At 43.7% G+C, this 16,303-nt stretch overlaps 1 protein-coding gene across 2 annotated transcripts in view; it reads left to right on the top strand.

Annotated features, from left to right (window-relative positions):
• LOC146831468 (E3 ubiquitin-protein ligase TRIM39-like) overlaps positions 1-16,303 on the top strand; it is a 121,820-nt gene that overhangs the window by 51,832 nt on the left and 53,685 nt on the right. For both annotated transcript variants that reach the window (XM_085605788.1, XM_085605787.1), the window contains exons 3-5: positions 4,245-4,475; positions 5,506-5,528; positions 10,012-10,127. In XM_085605788.1, coding sequence (XP_085461914.1) covers positions 4,245-4,475; positions 5,506-5,528; positions 10,012-10,127 — 370 coding nt within the window. The remainder of the gene's footprint in view (positions 1-4,244; positions 4,476-5,505; positions 5,529-10,011; positions 10,128-16,303) is intronic.

Below are 16,303 nucleotides of genomic sequence, written 5' to 3'. Positions count from 1 at the left end.
CTCGAACTCATACAATCCCCCCCAAACATACCGCCCAAACAACGTCCAATGTCCTCGCATCATCTCTCTCTCCTCAAACAAGAAGTTCAATCCCTGTTACAAAAACATGCGATAGAACCAGTTCCCCTTCAACATCAGGGAAAAGGGGTATATTCTCTATACTTCCTCATTCCCAAAAAGGACAAAACACTAAGGCCCATACTGGATCTCAGACTACTAAACCAGTATATACATTCGGATCATTTTCACATGACCACTCTCCAACAAGTCCTCCCACTTTTACAACAGGGAGACTTCCTCGCCACATTGGACCTCAAGGACGCATACTTTCACATCCCTATGCATCCCGCTCACAGAAAATATCTACGATTTGTGGTAGATGGGCAACACTATCAATTTACAGTTCTCCCATTCGGAGTAACAACAGCACCCAGAGTGTTCACCAAGTGCCTAGCAGTCGTGGCAGCGCATCTCAGAAGACAACAGATCCATGTCTTCCCCTATCTGGACGATTGGCTCATAAAAGCCAATACATACCAAAAATGCGTTCTCCACACTCATCGCACGATTCAAACTCTCCACGATTTGGGATTCACTATCAACTACCCCAAATCCCACCTACAACCTTCCCACTTACATCAGTATCTAGGAGCAACCATAGATACATCCAAAGCCATTGCCTATCCCAGCACAGCCAGGATAGCCAGTATACAAAATCTCATCTCTCAATTTCAAACTCATCCATCTCTTCCAGCAAGAGTGTTCATGCAGCTCCTAGGCATGATGGCGTCGTGCATCTCCATAGTCCCACACGCACGACTTCAAATGCGTCCCTTACAAGAATGCTTAGCACAACAGTGGAACCAAGCTCACGGACAACTTACCGATCTGGTGTTGGTGGACAGTCGCTCACTTCGATCACTGAAATGGTGGAACACCATCAACCTGTCCAAAGGGAGACCGTTCTTAGAGCCTCTTCCACAAGTTGTGCTAACTACAGACGCATCTCTCACGGGGTGGGGAGCCCACCTCCTCCACCATACCACTCAGGGCAGATGGACCAGCCAACAAAAACTGCTCCACATCAACCACCTGGAACTCTTAGCAGTGTTCCTAGCACTAAAATCCTTTCAAATTCACCTAAAGAACAAAACTGTCCTCATACGCACAGACAACATGACGACAATGTATTATATACAGAAACAGGGAGGGACACACTCTCTCCAACTGTCCCAACTGGCACAGCAAATCTGGAGATGGGCAATTCCCCAAAACATCTACCTGTTAGCAGAACATCTCCCAGGGATCCACAATCAAGTGGCCGACCTCCTAAGTCGCCACACACAACAGATCCACGAATGGGAACTACACCCCAAAGTTCTACTCCCCTTCTTCCAAAAGTGGGGACAACCAGACATAGACCTGTTCGCCACCGCCGAAAACACAAAATGCCCAACCTTCGCCGCCAGGTTTCCACACCCACAGTCGAAGGGCAATGCCCTATGGATGAACTGGTCAGGCAGATTTGCGTACGCCTTTCCGCCTCTCCCACTAGTTCCATTTGTGGTACGCAAACTGAAACAACAGTCACTAACACTAATACTAGTGGCTCCCACTTGGGCACGTCAACCGTGGTTCACCACACTTCTGGAACTATCTTTAGTTCCACATCAAAAGCTACGCCTCTCCCCGGATCTATTAACCCAGAACCATGGAGAAATCAGACACCCAGATCCTCAAACACTGAACCTAGCGATCTGGCTCCTGAGGTCCTAGAGTTCGGTTACCTCAATCTCCCTCCAGACTGTATGAATATCATAAAAGAAGCCAGACGACCTACTACTAGAGCGTGTTATGCCGCTAAATGGAAACGATTTGCCATCTACTGCGCTAATAATGACATACACCCATTGGATGCTTCCATCCAAAACATCATTTGCTATTTACTACACTTGCAAAGATGCAACCTAGCGTATTCCTCTATACGATTACACCTAGCAGCCTTGGCAGCCTACTTGCAAAATAGGCAACACCTGTCCCTTTTTAAGGTACCAGCCATCAAAGCGTTTATGGAAGGTCTCAAAAGGATTCTTCCCCCAAGATTGCCACCTGCCCCAGTGTGGAATCTCAATGTGGTTCTAACAAGACTCATGGGCCCCCCATTTGAACCTATGCACAAATGTGAATTGCAATTCCTAACATGGAAGGTAGCCTTCCTTATCGCAATCACTTCCCTGCGCAGAGTAAGTGAAATACAAGCCCTTACACTTGAAGAACCTTTCTTACAACTACACCGTAACAAAGTGGTTCTTAGGACAAACCCTAAATTTCTTCCAAAAGTGATTTCCCCTTTCCACCTTAACCAATCAGTAGAACTACCGGTCTTTTTCCCAAATCCAGACTCGGTAGCTGAAAGGGCCCTACATACCTTAGATGTTAAAAGAGCTTTGCTTTATTACATCGACAGAACAAAACCTTTTCGAAAGACAAAACAACTCTTTGTTGCTTTCGCGCCACCACACAAAGGCAACCCGATCTCCAAATCAGGAATAGCCAGGTGGATAGTTAAATGCATCCAAATATGCTACCTCAAGGCTAAACGTACACTCACAGTTCCCCCTAGGGCGCACTCCACGCGTAAAATAGGGGCTTCTATGGCCTTCTTAGGCAATATTCCCTTAGAAGACATTTGCAAGGCAGCCACATGGTCTACCACGCATACCTTCACTAAACACTATTGTGTTGACGTACAGGCCAAACAACAGGCCTCCGTGGGCCAGGCTGTCCTAAAAACTTTATTTCAAACTGCTGCAACGGATACAGGCGACCACCGCTAAGGGGAGCACTGCTATATAATCTATCCTCAGTGTGTGATCTGCAGCTCATATGCCTCGAACGGAATATGCTACTTACCAGTATGCATCTGTTCTTGGCATGTAGAGCTGCAGAGTCACACACGCCCGCCCGCCTCCCCGGGACCTGTATCTGTTCCAGCATCCGTCTTACTTAGACATTACACATGGACATCCTTTCTTTCTTTTCTATATACTCCATCTTTTCCCAACATGGCGAAAAACAATCTGCCGATGGAGTGGATGCCCATGCGCACTGTTGTCCAGGGGAGGAGTCACCAACCTCGTGACCAAAGGCTTCTCCGAAGACAACAACAACCTGCAATCATCCGAGCCCAACACCAGATGGCGATCTTATCCTCAGTGTGTGACTCTGCAGCTCTACATGCCAAGAACAGATGCATACTGGTAAGTAGCATATTCCTTATGGCAAATGTACAAATAGATTGCTATAGAGATATGCTGCAATGTGAATCTGTTGTCAACTCTGATATTCAGGGTCCTGTAACACCTGTGCAATCGGTTAATAAAATATGTTTAAAAAAAAAAAAGCCCTAACCAGAGGCCGACTTACTAAGTATTGATTCTTAGGCTGCTGAGATTTGAGTCTTTAGCCCTGCTCAGATTCGCTATCATGAAAGTAACGTGCTAAAAAGGCGTTCTTAGGTACAAGTTTGCGGGTCCACTGTTGAGGGCTCCAGGACACCAGAGGCAAAAGACCCATGGTGGTACATCTGGAGCTCAGTACCTTCTGACCTCCCTGGCACCATCTGCCCAGATTCTCACAAAAACAGAAGAACTAGTAGTAGGAAATTATATTCCTGAAAATCGTGAATAGAGGCAGAAGAAGAGAGCCTTAATTAGAGAGATGGAGCAAAATGCTACTTTCTACATTTTTGGGACTTTCAAGAAGGGTGTGGTCAAGACATAGATCTAGAAACAGAGGATCCACAGCCAGAGTGCTCACGAGGTTGAGGACTAGTCGAGGAAAAACATTTCAACTGCTTTATTTTTAGGATGACAGATATGCTTCTAGTGGAGCTAATCCCTCTGGGCTTATACTATTTATTTCAGGCACTAAATGATTCTGCAGGTAGAGGAATTTATAGGAAAGATATTATGGTTCTTCTGGGGAGAGTAGCCAACATAGAGAAAAAAGAATTGGCTTGATGTGGGGTTACTATTTAGACTGTACCTCTGTTGCAACCTGAAACTGACAGACGTTGTACCTTGCTGTGTTGTATTGGGAGCCCATAGCTATTTGTGCTGCTCATACGATCACCATTTCTGTTCCAGTTTGCAAGCGGCCACCATGTTCCTTCTGAACTCTGCTCTTATTTTCAATATATTTGGGCATTCACTCTTCATTCCTCTTCTGTTTATCTCCCTTAGACTCAATTCAGGCGCCAGAGACTGATAATTGAGTTGGAGTTTGAGGGTCTGCAGCGGTTCCTGAAGGAGGAAGAGAAATTCCTTCTGTCCAGACTGCAACTGGAAGAAGAGAAGACTCTGAAGACAATTCAGGGTAATGTCGCCAAGCTGGAAGAACGAAGCTCCCGCCTCAGGAAACTCATCCAAGAGATAGAGGAGAATTACAGACAGCTTGGTGGGGACCTACTTCAGGTGAGTTAACTGGAGAAGCAACCATCTTCCTTTCTAAAACTGATTGGGTACTTGTGTGGGCATAAATTAGTAGTAGTCAGCAGTAATAACTGCTATCCCTGGCATGCCCATTACTACATTTGCTGTCTCAGGATTCAAGAAGATAGCAGCAGAAATATATAGTAATTATTGCTGTAACAGCTGTGTTTACTTTCTGTATTTTTAACTTTTTGCCATTTCCCTAATCCAAAGCAGTAAAAAATAAGCTGTCGGGGAGGTTGTGGGGTTCGAGGGGTGGTACAGGGAATGCTCTAGGTGGCTGCAAGCTGTGATGCTATGGGGCTTTTGCTACCCTTGGGGTTCTGGTGACCCAACGTCCAGTGATACTGCAGATGTATCACAACTTCCTGGTTCTGAAGCCCTACTTAGGGGTGTAACCGCAGTGGTGCAGCTGATTAAAGTCTACAGGACCCTCCAAGGCTCAGTTCCCCTCTATACCCCGAAGTATCCCTACTGAGATAGGAGAAGCAAACAGAAAGGGTTTGACGCTGACTGAGCATATATCACTTTAAGCTAAGCTCCTTTCACTTTTCCATGTGTAATATTGAAGGATTACCAGTAAGTTAGGTCATTCAGTCAGTCAGGTTAGCACTCTAGCTCTTATTAGAAAACTATTTTCTAACAGGCAGATTTTATTTAAACTAGGGATAGTGATGTTTGGGTTGTCTCATCTTCTGGCTATATTTAATTCCGCCTAAAAGACATTACGTGGCTTGGGTACACTCAAAATGCTGCATTTTCATATTGTACATCTGTCTGATTAACAATGTGGTTTCAATGACTATCCACTGTTCTACCTAAACTCTTTATGTATCTTGGTATCTTGGCCTGTACCTCCTCTCTCCTTTCTCTCCAGAAATAACCAGATTTTGCTTGCATGTATTTAGAATCCCCTTTCATTATTAAGCACTAGAAATGTTGCTCTTGTTTTACAGTCAATAATGATAAATATTCCAGTAAAAACGTAACTCCCTTTTGTCCTTTTTTCTAGGCATCTAGAATGCTCCTGAACAGGTAAGACCCTTTATTTTCTTTCGTACAATGAGCAGATTGTCTCTAAGATCTGAACTTAGGGCCCTTAGAATGATCAAGTCTCAATATTTTCGAGTTATTCTCAGGTCTATGTCACTATGTTTATTTAGGTACAGAAAGTCTATATGAAATACACTAAACTGGTCATTAAATTCAATGTTTTTAAAATCACACTTAATTTTACAATTTCCATTCAATTTTATTTTCTTAGCCTGATACTGCTGTAACATGACTCTCTGATTTTCCAACACATTCCTGTGTGATTCGTATTTACTACTCACCCGCAAAATGTTTCCTGAAGTACCATGCCTATAAAGCAAAACCAAAGGAAATGATGGACGGAGTGTTGAACATTGCAAGCACTCACCCCCAGTCAACTGATCTGGGTTTAATCCATCACCGTTCTTTAGCCCACTCTGCTACCCCAGTTCAGACATGGCCATATGCAAATCAGTCTGACCCTGTGCCTCACGGGAACAGTCCAGCCCGAACTGCCAAGCCATGTCTTCCCTGGACCGGAAACAAGCTTCCTAGGACCGGTTTCTGGCATTTCAGCCGTCTTCAGCCAGGCTTGCTTGAATCCAGTGGCAAAGTGAGCAAGGGACTCACGTCTGAGCATACCCTGCCAACTTATGGTGAACAAAGCAAAACCAAAGGAAATGATGGACGGAGTGTTGAACATTGCAAGCACTCACCCCCAGTCAACTGATCTGGGTTTAATCCATCACCGTTCTTTAGCCCACTCTGCCACCCCAGTTCAGACATGGCCATATGCAAATCAGTCTGACCCTGTGCCTCATGGGAACAGTCCAGCCTGAACTGCCAAGCCATGTCTTCCCTGGACCGGAAACAAGCTTCCTAGGACCGGTTTCTGGCATTTCAGCCGTCTTCAGCCAGGCTTGCTTGAATCCAGTGGCAAAGTGGGCAAGGGACTCACGTCTGAGCATACCCTGCCAACTTATGGCGATCAAAGCAAAACCAAAGGAAATGATGGACGGAGTGTTGAACATTGCAAGCACTCACCCCCAGTCAACTGATCTGGGTTTAATCCATCACCGTTCTTTAGCCCACTCTGTCACCCCAGTTCAGACATGGCCATATGCAAATCAGTCTGACCCTGTGCCTCATGGGAACAGTCCAGCCCGAACTGCCAAGCCATGTCTTCCCTGGACCGGAAACAAGCTTCCTAGGACCGGTTTCTGGCATTTCAGCCGTCTTCAGCCAGGCTTGCTTGAATCCAGTGGCAATGTGAGCAAGGGACTCACGTCTGAGCATAACCTGCCAACTTATGGCGAACAAAGCAAAACCAAAGGAAATGATGGACGGAGTGTTGAACATTGCAAGCACTCACCCCCAGTCAACTGATCTGGGTTTAATCCATCACCGTTCTTTAGTCCACTCTGCCACCCCAGTTCAGACATGGCCATATGCAAATCAGTCTGACCCTGTGCCTCATGGGAACAGTCCAGCCCGAACTGCCAAGCCATGTCTTCCCTGGACCGGAAACAAGCTTCCTAGGACCGGTTTCTGGCATTTCAGCCGTCTTCAGCCAAGCTTGCTTGAATCCAGTGGCAAAGTGAGCAAGGGACTCACGTCTGAGCATACCCTGGCAACTTATGGCGAATAAAGCAAAACCAAAGGAAATGATGGACGGAGTGTTGAACATTGCAAGCACTCACCCCCAGTCAACTGATCTGGGTTTAATCCATCACTGTTCTTTAGCCCACTCTGCCACCCCAGTTCAGACATGGCCATATGCAAATCAGTCTGACCCTGTGCCTCATGGGAACAGTCCAGCCCAAACTGCCAAGCCATGTCTTCCCTGGACCGGAAACAAGCTTCCTAGGACCGGTTTCTGGCATTTCAGCCGTCTTCAGCCAGGCTTGCTTGAATCCAGTGACAAAGTGAGCAAGGGACTCACGTCTGAGCATACCCTGCCAACTTATGGCGAACAAAGCAAAACCAAAGGAAATGATGTACCATGCCTATAGTCCTCAAATGAACAGAGGTTAAGGAGGCATAGTCAAAAGTAATGAAATGACATTTTGCTAGTATGGCCTGCATGTAATCCACCGTAGACCTTACTACAAAGAGGTGGTTATATTGCGCTGCGCACATTTAAGTGGTGTTTCTGCCTCACTCTTGCTTAATCACTCATTTGCCCACTGACTTACTCAAGCATTCACTCCCTCTTCCAGTCTCTTTTTTTTTTTAAAGATTAATTTTATTGATGACAAGTTAAATACAATCCAAGTACAATTCCAAGCATTACTTGCAACAACATAATTACAAATAATCGGGCGTCATTTACGAACTCTAGCTTCTGATTCTACTATCTTTGTGTATCCCTCAAAAACTACTGTTAGTCTATGTCTGATTCAGGATGTTGTGTTGCTTGTGGGGGCTCACAAATATTCCCTCTATATTTGTTCCATTTACCACAGTCCTGTGACCATTTCTTGGGACAACCTCGTGACTCATATACAGTTTTTTCCATTACCATGCACCAGTCCATGTCTTTCTTCCATGTACCCAGTGTTGGAGTATCGCGAGCTTTCCACAGTTTTGCTGTATTTCGCTTGGCCACGGACATGCCAAGCATCACCCAGATTTTCTCTTTCCCGTTCAAATCGGTGAGATCCCACACGTTTAAGAGACATATTTTTATCTTGTGCTCTACTTGTTTTCCCATCACCCTTGCCATGCACTGGGTCACCTCCGCCCAGTATCGTTGGATGTAAGCACATTCCCAGATGGTATGAATAAAAGTGCCTTTCAGGCCACACCCTCTACTACACCCATGGTCATCTCTGTAGCCCATCTTCACCAGGGTGGTACTTGACAAGTAAACTCTATGTAGTATTTTGAGTTGCACTAGCCTCAGCCGAGATGAAATTGCTATCTCTTTGGGACATGCGAGGGTGTCCTGCCAGTCGTCATCCTCCAGCTCCACCACATCTTTTTCCCACTGACTACGGAGCTGTAAGAGGGGATCCGGCATGTTATTGACTAATTTTCGATATGTCAATGAGATGGCACTTTTGGGACCCTCTCTCAGTCTTATTGACTGAAGGGGAATGTCGTGTAGCCTGAAAAACAACATTTTGTGATTATTTATTAGGTATTTTAATGACTTTGACAGCAGCCTCTTACTGCTTCGTTCTTCCACACACTGCTCCACTGTTGGCGTTTGGCCAACTAGTCATCAATTGCACATCTTAAAATCGTTAATTTTGTTCCTCAGACGTACACATCTTAAAATTGCGAATTTGGTGCCTGATATGTGCACATCTGAAAATCGTGAATTTTGTGCCTGAGACGTGCACATCTGAAAATCGTGAATTTTACGCCTTAGAAGTGTGCATCTTAAAATTAATGAATTTTGTGCTTGAGAAGTACGCATCTTAAAATCATGAATTTTGTGCCTGAGAAGGGCGCATCTTAAAATTGTGAATTTTGTGCCTGAGACGTTGGAGCAAAGTTGGTGTTGGGTGCAATCTGCCTGCAGTGCTGCAACTCCCATAGGGTCCAATTTATAAATACCATGGTTACTCACAAATGTTGAGTAGATTTCGGATTTTAAAGGGATTCAGAAAGAAGCCCAAGAATATACATGGAAATCTATGACAGACCTAGATTTCACTAGTACTCAAGAGGGCACGATTATCTCATTCTGAATTGCACTGGTGGAAAATTCAGCTTGAATACTTGATGTAAAACTATGCATTTGTACACTCAATTTAGTTTTCTCTTCGTAGGGACAATATCTTTCCCTGTAGGGTCCCCAGACCCACATTAAATATGGGGATGTTCTCTGCACTTTCCTTCAATGGAAAGGCACTTCTTCCTGATTTTCACAGAAGTAGATGTGTGTGTGTGTGTTCGCTGTGTGCAGAACTACCTCCACGTTGTTTGTGAACTTCCTGAAACCTACTAAGTTGTGGAGGGCTTTCTTGGAATTCCCGTTGTCCTGCCTTGCGATTGCATTTACAAATGCTGAAAAATCCAATATATTGGCAGATTTTCTCTATCTATAAGGGCAATTTCCATGACAAATATTTTCGCCAAGTATGTCGAATTAACTCAAGCAAATTGATTTTTTTGCAATTAAATGGAATTTGGTGCCCATAACGTTTTGTAAATTAACCTTCGATCTCAAACATCTAAGCTCGTCAGCTGCTGAGCCGAATCATATGTTATATTGTAATCCCACAGATTCAATATGTATCTACATTTTAATAAAAAGGTAAATGAATATTACATGGACTCCATAATCACACGTTGATTAAATGTACACTTATATTGAAATCCAGATTGTTCAAACACGTGTGTAAGTGTCAATGGTTTTGCAAGATGTAGAACCTAAATTTCAACTTGATTACATGACTTGGTGTAACCTTCCTTGATTCGGTGTAAACCTCAGGGAATGGTGGGTTGCATTTCACGCTTCTATTCTTTGTTACAGGTGCAAAGTTGTGGATGTCCAGAAAACAGAGGCAGGGTGCCCAGAGCCAGAGAAGGAGATCCAGCATTTCCACCAACAGCACATGGACTTACAGAAAGCTGTGGCAGATTTTAAAGGTACACATCTAAAAGTGAGAAAGGAAGAGAGGAAGACCCCAAGTGTACACCCTCTAACGTTCAGTACATAAGCATGAAACGCTCTAGGGAGGGGAAGTAGGAGCCAATTGTGGTATTGTCTCCCATATTTCATGTCCCTTATAACCAATTGTAAAGCAGGGTATAATGTCACCCTGCTAAAAATTGCTGTTAGTAGGCCTGGAGACTCTCACCCACCGTAAGGCAGCATGCCTCATCACAAGGCCCTGCCGCTCACTAGTTGAAAGTTTTCAACTAATGCAGGTTTGAACTCTCTGATACTATATATTTATTGATTTTCCAAAAATAATGACCATACATCACAACATACTGCACGTATACTATAACCCTGCCCATAATCATAATAATCTGCCGATCGGCTGCACCCACCATTTGCTTCCCTGCCCATCTCCCCTCCTTCTTCCACTCCCCCCAAATGAATAAAATGAACACAAGACCAAAATCCCACACAAGTTCATGAACCCCTTTAATATGCAATCTTTATCTAACCCTGTCATCTTTCTAAGAAAAAGCCTCATATCTCCTCAAATTTGTGCATGTTGTCCCTGAGTCAGTAAATTATTTTCTCATATCCAGCAATTTCATAGATGTCTTCAATTCACTGTTTGTGGGAGGGGGGCCCTCTGGGTTTAACAGAGTCTCAAAATTACCATTCTAGCTGTTACCAGTGCCATCGATAACCATTGTTTCACGTGGGATGTTAATGGGGGTAATCCCAAGAAATCATGAAGGAGTGCCTTAGGGGCCCCAAATGGCAGTGTGTTCTAACAGTTCTGTTTCTAGGGTGGTCTATACCTGTGCCAATATTCGAAAACTTTCAGGATTCCCATACAATATGAACTATGCCCCCCTACTCCCCCCCCCCCCCCCCCGTCGCCAGCAGGACCCACTTGGCTTAGTTTCGCACCGAGACCTTTAACCAGCATCCAGTGCCATCCATTGAGAATTTTGAAATGGTTGAACTTCAATCTTGCTTCCCTCATCCTCAAATGTGTGCTCAAGTCGGTTTTCCCACACCTTCTGAGTCTCTTAGACGTGTCTAAGGAGTAGGCACGATCAATGATAAAAGAGTATAACTCAGAAATGGTATCCCTCAAATATTTCTACACATGAATGTAAGTATCTGGTGGGGAGGTCGTTAGCTCATTGGGCGCCCTCCCAAGTGTTGTCCAAAGGGCACTTTTCAAATCTCCAAGCTGGCGTGTGCGGTAGGTTAAAATCTCCATGTAGCTCTTGAACTGATTTATTCTCTCCTTCCCTAAGCATGTCAGCCAGGCACTGAATCTTACACCTCTTCCAGATCGTCCAGCTTATCTCCGATTGCCCCACTGTTTTTTTTGTTGTTTAAATCTGTTTTATTGTGTTTTCTTGAAATTTTTTTGTGGTTCAATTTTTTATTGAAATTTACAAAAGAATACATATAGTATAATAACTGTTTGCATTATCATACAATAAATATATAAGAAAATTGTTATATATAAGCATATAATAAAACTTTCTGAATAATTAATCATATTATATAATTTAATAAATACATAAACAGATCCGTGCAAAAACAAATATTTGACTTTATATTGAGGCCATAAAAGATGGAATTACGGGAAGGGGGGGAGGAGAGAGAAAGGGAAGGCAAAGAAGGGAACACAAAAGAAAACGATAAATGAAAATGTACACAAATATAAGACATAATGCTATATAAAGCTATATAAATATGTTCCTGAGAAAAGAAGACACTCTAGAAAACCAATAAGAATAGAGAAAAGATGAATATAAGGGATAATAATTTCACTTGATGTATAAATATATATATTAAAAGATACAGAATTATATGTAAGTGTTCTGGTGAGTAGCTATTAAAAACAACAACAAATAGGTAGACACAATATGTATTAAGATTTATTAACCACCAATAATGAATGATGAATGAGAATGAAAAGGGATAAGAATTAAATTACTGTGTAGATGGGTCATTAATATTAGCATCGGTATTTAAAGCTAGAAAAGGTGACCATACTCGAAGAAAGAGATCAGATTGATCCTGTATGTTGTATATAATACGTTCGTAGGAAGCTGTTTGAATCATGGCCACCATCCATATTTCTTGTGATGGTGGTTGAGGTGACTTCCATTGCCATAGTATACAAATTTTGGCTGTAGCTAAGGCTGTGTGTAAGAGTCGGGCTTGTGGTTTAGAGAGTGATTGTGATTGACGTGTATCATGCAGAAGAATGGTAGCATGCGAAAGTGGAGTTTGTAGAGGCATCGTGGAATGTAAGGTTTTACCTATATAATTCCAAAAGGGTTGGATCACTGGACATCCGCAAATGATATGAGAAATGTTACAAGACGTACTATCACATCTCCAGCAGTTTGAATGGGGAAGCAAGCCAGCTGTTTTCTTGAAATTTAAAAAATACTAAACAAAACATAACAGAGTAGACTGTATACATGTCATATGTTTCCCATCATAAAAAAAGATCATGACATATTACAAGGCAGTTTATGCCAGTATATATACATATCATTAATGGTAAGTTCTAAACACAAAGTGTAATAATGTGACGTTCTGTCCCAGAAATATGTAATGCAGGTACGCAAGTGAAAAAGAAGGGAAGGGGGAGAACATGATGTAAAACTAGTAGGGAACCTCCCTCTGGTATCTATAGACATACAATTGCGCTAAATAACAATACGTCTCATCTGCCATAACCATGCTTGTGAAGAATATGCACCTGCTCAGTCAAAGAAGCTACTAGCCTAGTGACACATTGTTGTGCGATGGCAATCACCCATGCCTACGTGAATGATGCGTAATATTTTAGTGCCAGGGAGTATCAACAGCCTCGCATATTGCATCTATGTCCTACGGGAGCTACGTGGGTGTCCATCGTGGTGTCAGGGTCCTGGTTTGCCAAGCGAAAGTCCGATAATATTGCATCCCATGCTGATACCAGTGGTTGCTTACGCAACCCAATCGCGTCTTCGTGGTGCAGTGTAACGCTCTCCGCCTGTGCCCCGCACATGGGGTCTGATGATGCACCTCAACATTCCTTGGCATATTCGTTCCCGGTACTATGTAGCTTTTCCTTCCTGCACGAACCTCCCCATCGGTTAAATGCCTGCACCTGTTGGGGCATGGTGGGGGCATTTTGTTTGGGACAGGACACAGGCCAGGCTTTCCCTTTTAGGGTTCACCCAGCCATCCCATGGGGATTAACATGACATGGAATCAAAGACAACAGACACTAGATTGTAGTTTGAACCAGCCTCAAATTAATATATATCTGCAACATATTACAGATTAGATTGCTTTGCTTTTTTTGATCGGGGGAGTAGCAGTAATCAGCATTAACAGATACATTGAGAGTAAGTATCACCAACAATGGGGTTGACTTCGCCTGCTTGATGACTCAAACTCCAAGCAATGTGAGGAGGGCAATACAGGGCATAGCCCCTCACCAATGGGTTCGGAATGCAGGGTTGATGCACCCCTCAGCCCCCACAGTCACATCGCAGACTGTATCATGACACAACCCAGGTAAACATAAACCCACGATGCACTTTGCGGGGGACTCCAGATCCCAGATACACCAATTGTTTGGGACCAGCTGGTGGGGGATGAACACCTGAGAAACGCAATCAGGCGTATTTAAGCAGCCCAGCTTAACTGCAGCAAGGGACGTGCTTCGACGGGGACTCCAGGTCCCAGATTGCATGGATTGTTTGAGAGGAGCTGGTGGGGACTGAATTTCTGGGAAACGCAATTGGGATTATTTGAGCAGCCCTGCATCACCGCAGCCCAGGCCAAGGGTGGCCCTGCCCTGCCCTGCGCCTGTCCGCGCCAGGAAGAAGCAGTGAGGGCTTATAATAGACTGTAAAAACAGCAGGGTCTCTCGTAAAACGAGAGTGAAGGAATAGTTGATGACTCATGTAAAATGGCCAAGAACGATTTGGTTATTGATCTGAGGAGTAACCAAAGAACAGAGAGTGTAGCAAAGAGACGGGAATATGGTGAGATTATCCATACCAGTAAAGCCTAGCGGGAAGCCAGCATCTGGGATGAGTTCTTGGTTGCCGCTAAAACAAGCATTGAAAATGCAATAGGCCTCGCCTTTAATTAAGTTAAAGCCATTTGCTTTGCTAATGCTATTGTATAGCAAAGCAAATGGCTTTAACTTAATGAAAGGTGAGACCTATTGCATTTTTAATGCTTGTTCAATATTTTATACACGCCATAGTTGCTGCTTATTTATCTTATACAACAAACAACCATTGACAAAGCCAATAGTCCTGACTTGTTGCAGGTATGATGTTACTTGTGTTGTATATGTGGATGCAATGACAAACAGCAAAATACAAGTCGGAGGGCACACTATGCTAAACACAGTTTATGGGTTATTTCAGTTAGCTGTAGGTGCTGTTGGACAGCTTTCAATCTGATGAATTTACCACCTGAGGCATTATTGCATTTATGCAGAGCTTTAAGTGGGCTGGGTCCTGCCGGTGCTCAGCCCCAGCAGTTCTAAAAAAAAGCAGGTGCAGAGACTGATAACTGTCGGGCTCTCCATTTTTGACCTCACACTGAGGGTGAAAAAAAATCTTAACTCTGCAGCAGTGGCACCCTTCACTGCCTCTGATATAACTTCAAAGAGACTTGTTATAGTTATTTCAGTCTCATCATTTCAGTGCTTAAGCATTTTCTATGTTATATACAACAAAGCTGTAGTTAGTGCTTATTTATCATATGCAGCTAACAACCACTGACAAAGCCAATAGTCTTGGTTTGTTGTAAGAGTAATGTTATTTGTTGTATTACAAATCTGGATACAATGACAGAAGCAGCAAATTACCAGTAGGGTGATCCACTAGGCTAAGCATAGATTTTTAGCTCACCTTTAAGCCACGCCCTAATTACATCTGCCTCGCCCCTCTGAGAGCCCCCCCACAGTCTTTTCATCCCACTTAAAGCCCTGCATATGCGGTAAAACCACCCACGTGCTTCAACTGTGCTAGGGGTAATAATCCCGATTTTTAAATTTGAAGGAAGATGTTGCCAATCCAAATTCTGCTGAAATTGAGGACTAACACTACTCTAAAGTTGATAACAATGTTATGTGAAAACACTTAGCATGCAATTAGTTCTATCCAGTGTTTGAGTGAAGAAGTCGGGATTTTCCTTGCATCATAAGTGAGCTCTGTACGTCTGTTGGACAATAACCACGAACGGTGATCTCAGTGCGTTAAATGGAAATAGAAAGTGCCTCAAGAAATCACCCAGGCATGGAGGCTTACTTGATGCCTTGACAACTATAGCTGAACGGCTTGTGAAAGAAAGTCAGCAAGCAGTGAAATGGGCACATCACAAATTTAACAAGTTAATACTTTTTGTGCAAACATGCGGCAGCCTCGTTTAGGTCTTATTTCCCCTTATGTAGCATCCGCTTGTAAAACAAACAAAAAAAGGCTCCAAGTCAGAGCAAGGAATATTGACTTTGCCAGTGCTCGTTTTGAAAGGGCGTAGCAGATCAAAAAACTTTGGAGCGAAGATTATCCCCAATCACTCGCCCGCTGCAAAATAGAAACCCACGGAACGAGTGACCTAGGCTATACGTCTGACAGTACCAAGGCAAATGGCAGTACGGCACTATATACACACGAACAAATGTACCACATGCAGACCAGCTTTTAATGGGGAGAAAGGAAAGGGATGTTGTAAATAAAGGAATAGAATGCCAAATTAAGCTCGATACAGAAAACAACGCTAATATCAGATGGATAGAAAATGCAGGGGGGTAGTGCGGGGTAATAGTGTGTTGACGTAAACAGTGGGCTAATAAAATGCATGGCCGGAAACGGGTGCAGGTTATGACGGGCAGCACGAAAATAAGCAGACTCACAATGTAGCCGTCACCAAGGGAAGACCTGATGGTGGAGATTCGGAAGGCAGTATATTGCGGTGCAATATTGCAAAGAAAAATCTGACGGCATGGCGGAACGCAGTGTTAAGCGTGGTATCGAGGTGGGGGGGCGGCGGCGTGCTCAGTGGGTGTACAGTAATCGGAACTAGAGAACGGATAAGTAAACCACAAGAGACCAAGGGTGGTCAGAAACGTTGAAAGGAATGTAGACCGAAACGC

The sequence above is a fragment of the Triturus cristatus genome, chromosome 5_1 (genome assembly GCF_964204655.1).
Source record: "Triturus cristatus chromosome 5_1, aTriCri1.1, whole genome shotgun sequence".
Lineage (NCBI taxonomy): Eukaryota > Metazoa > Chordata > Amphibia > Caudata > Salamandridae > Triturus > Triturus cristatus.
Note: the sequence above shows the minus strand (reverse complement) of the source record. Positions and strands in the feature narration are given on the sequence as shown.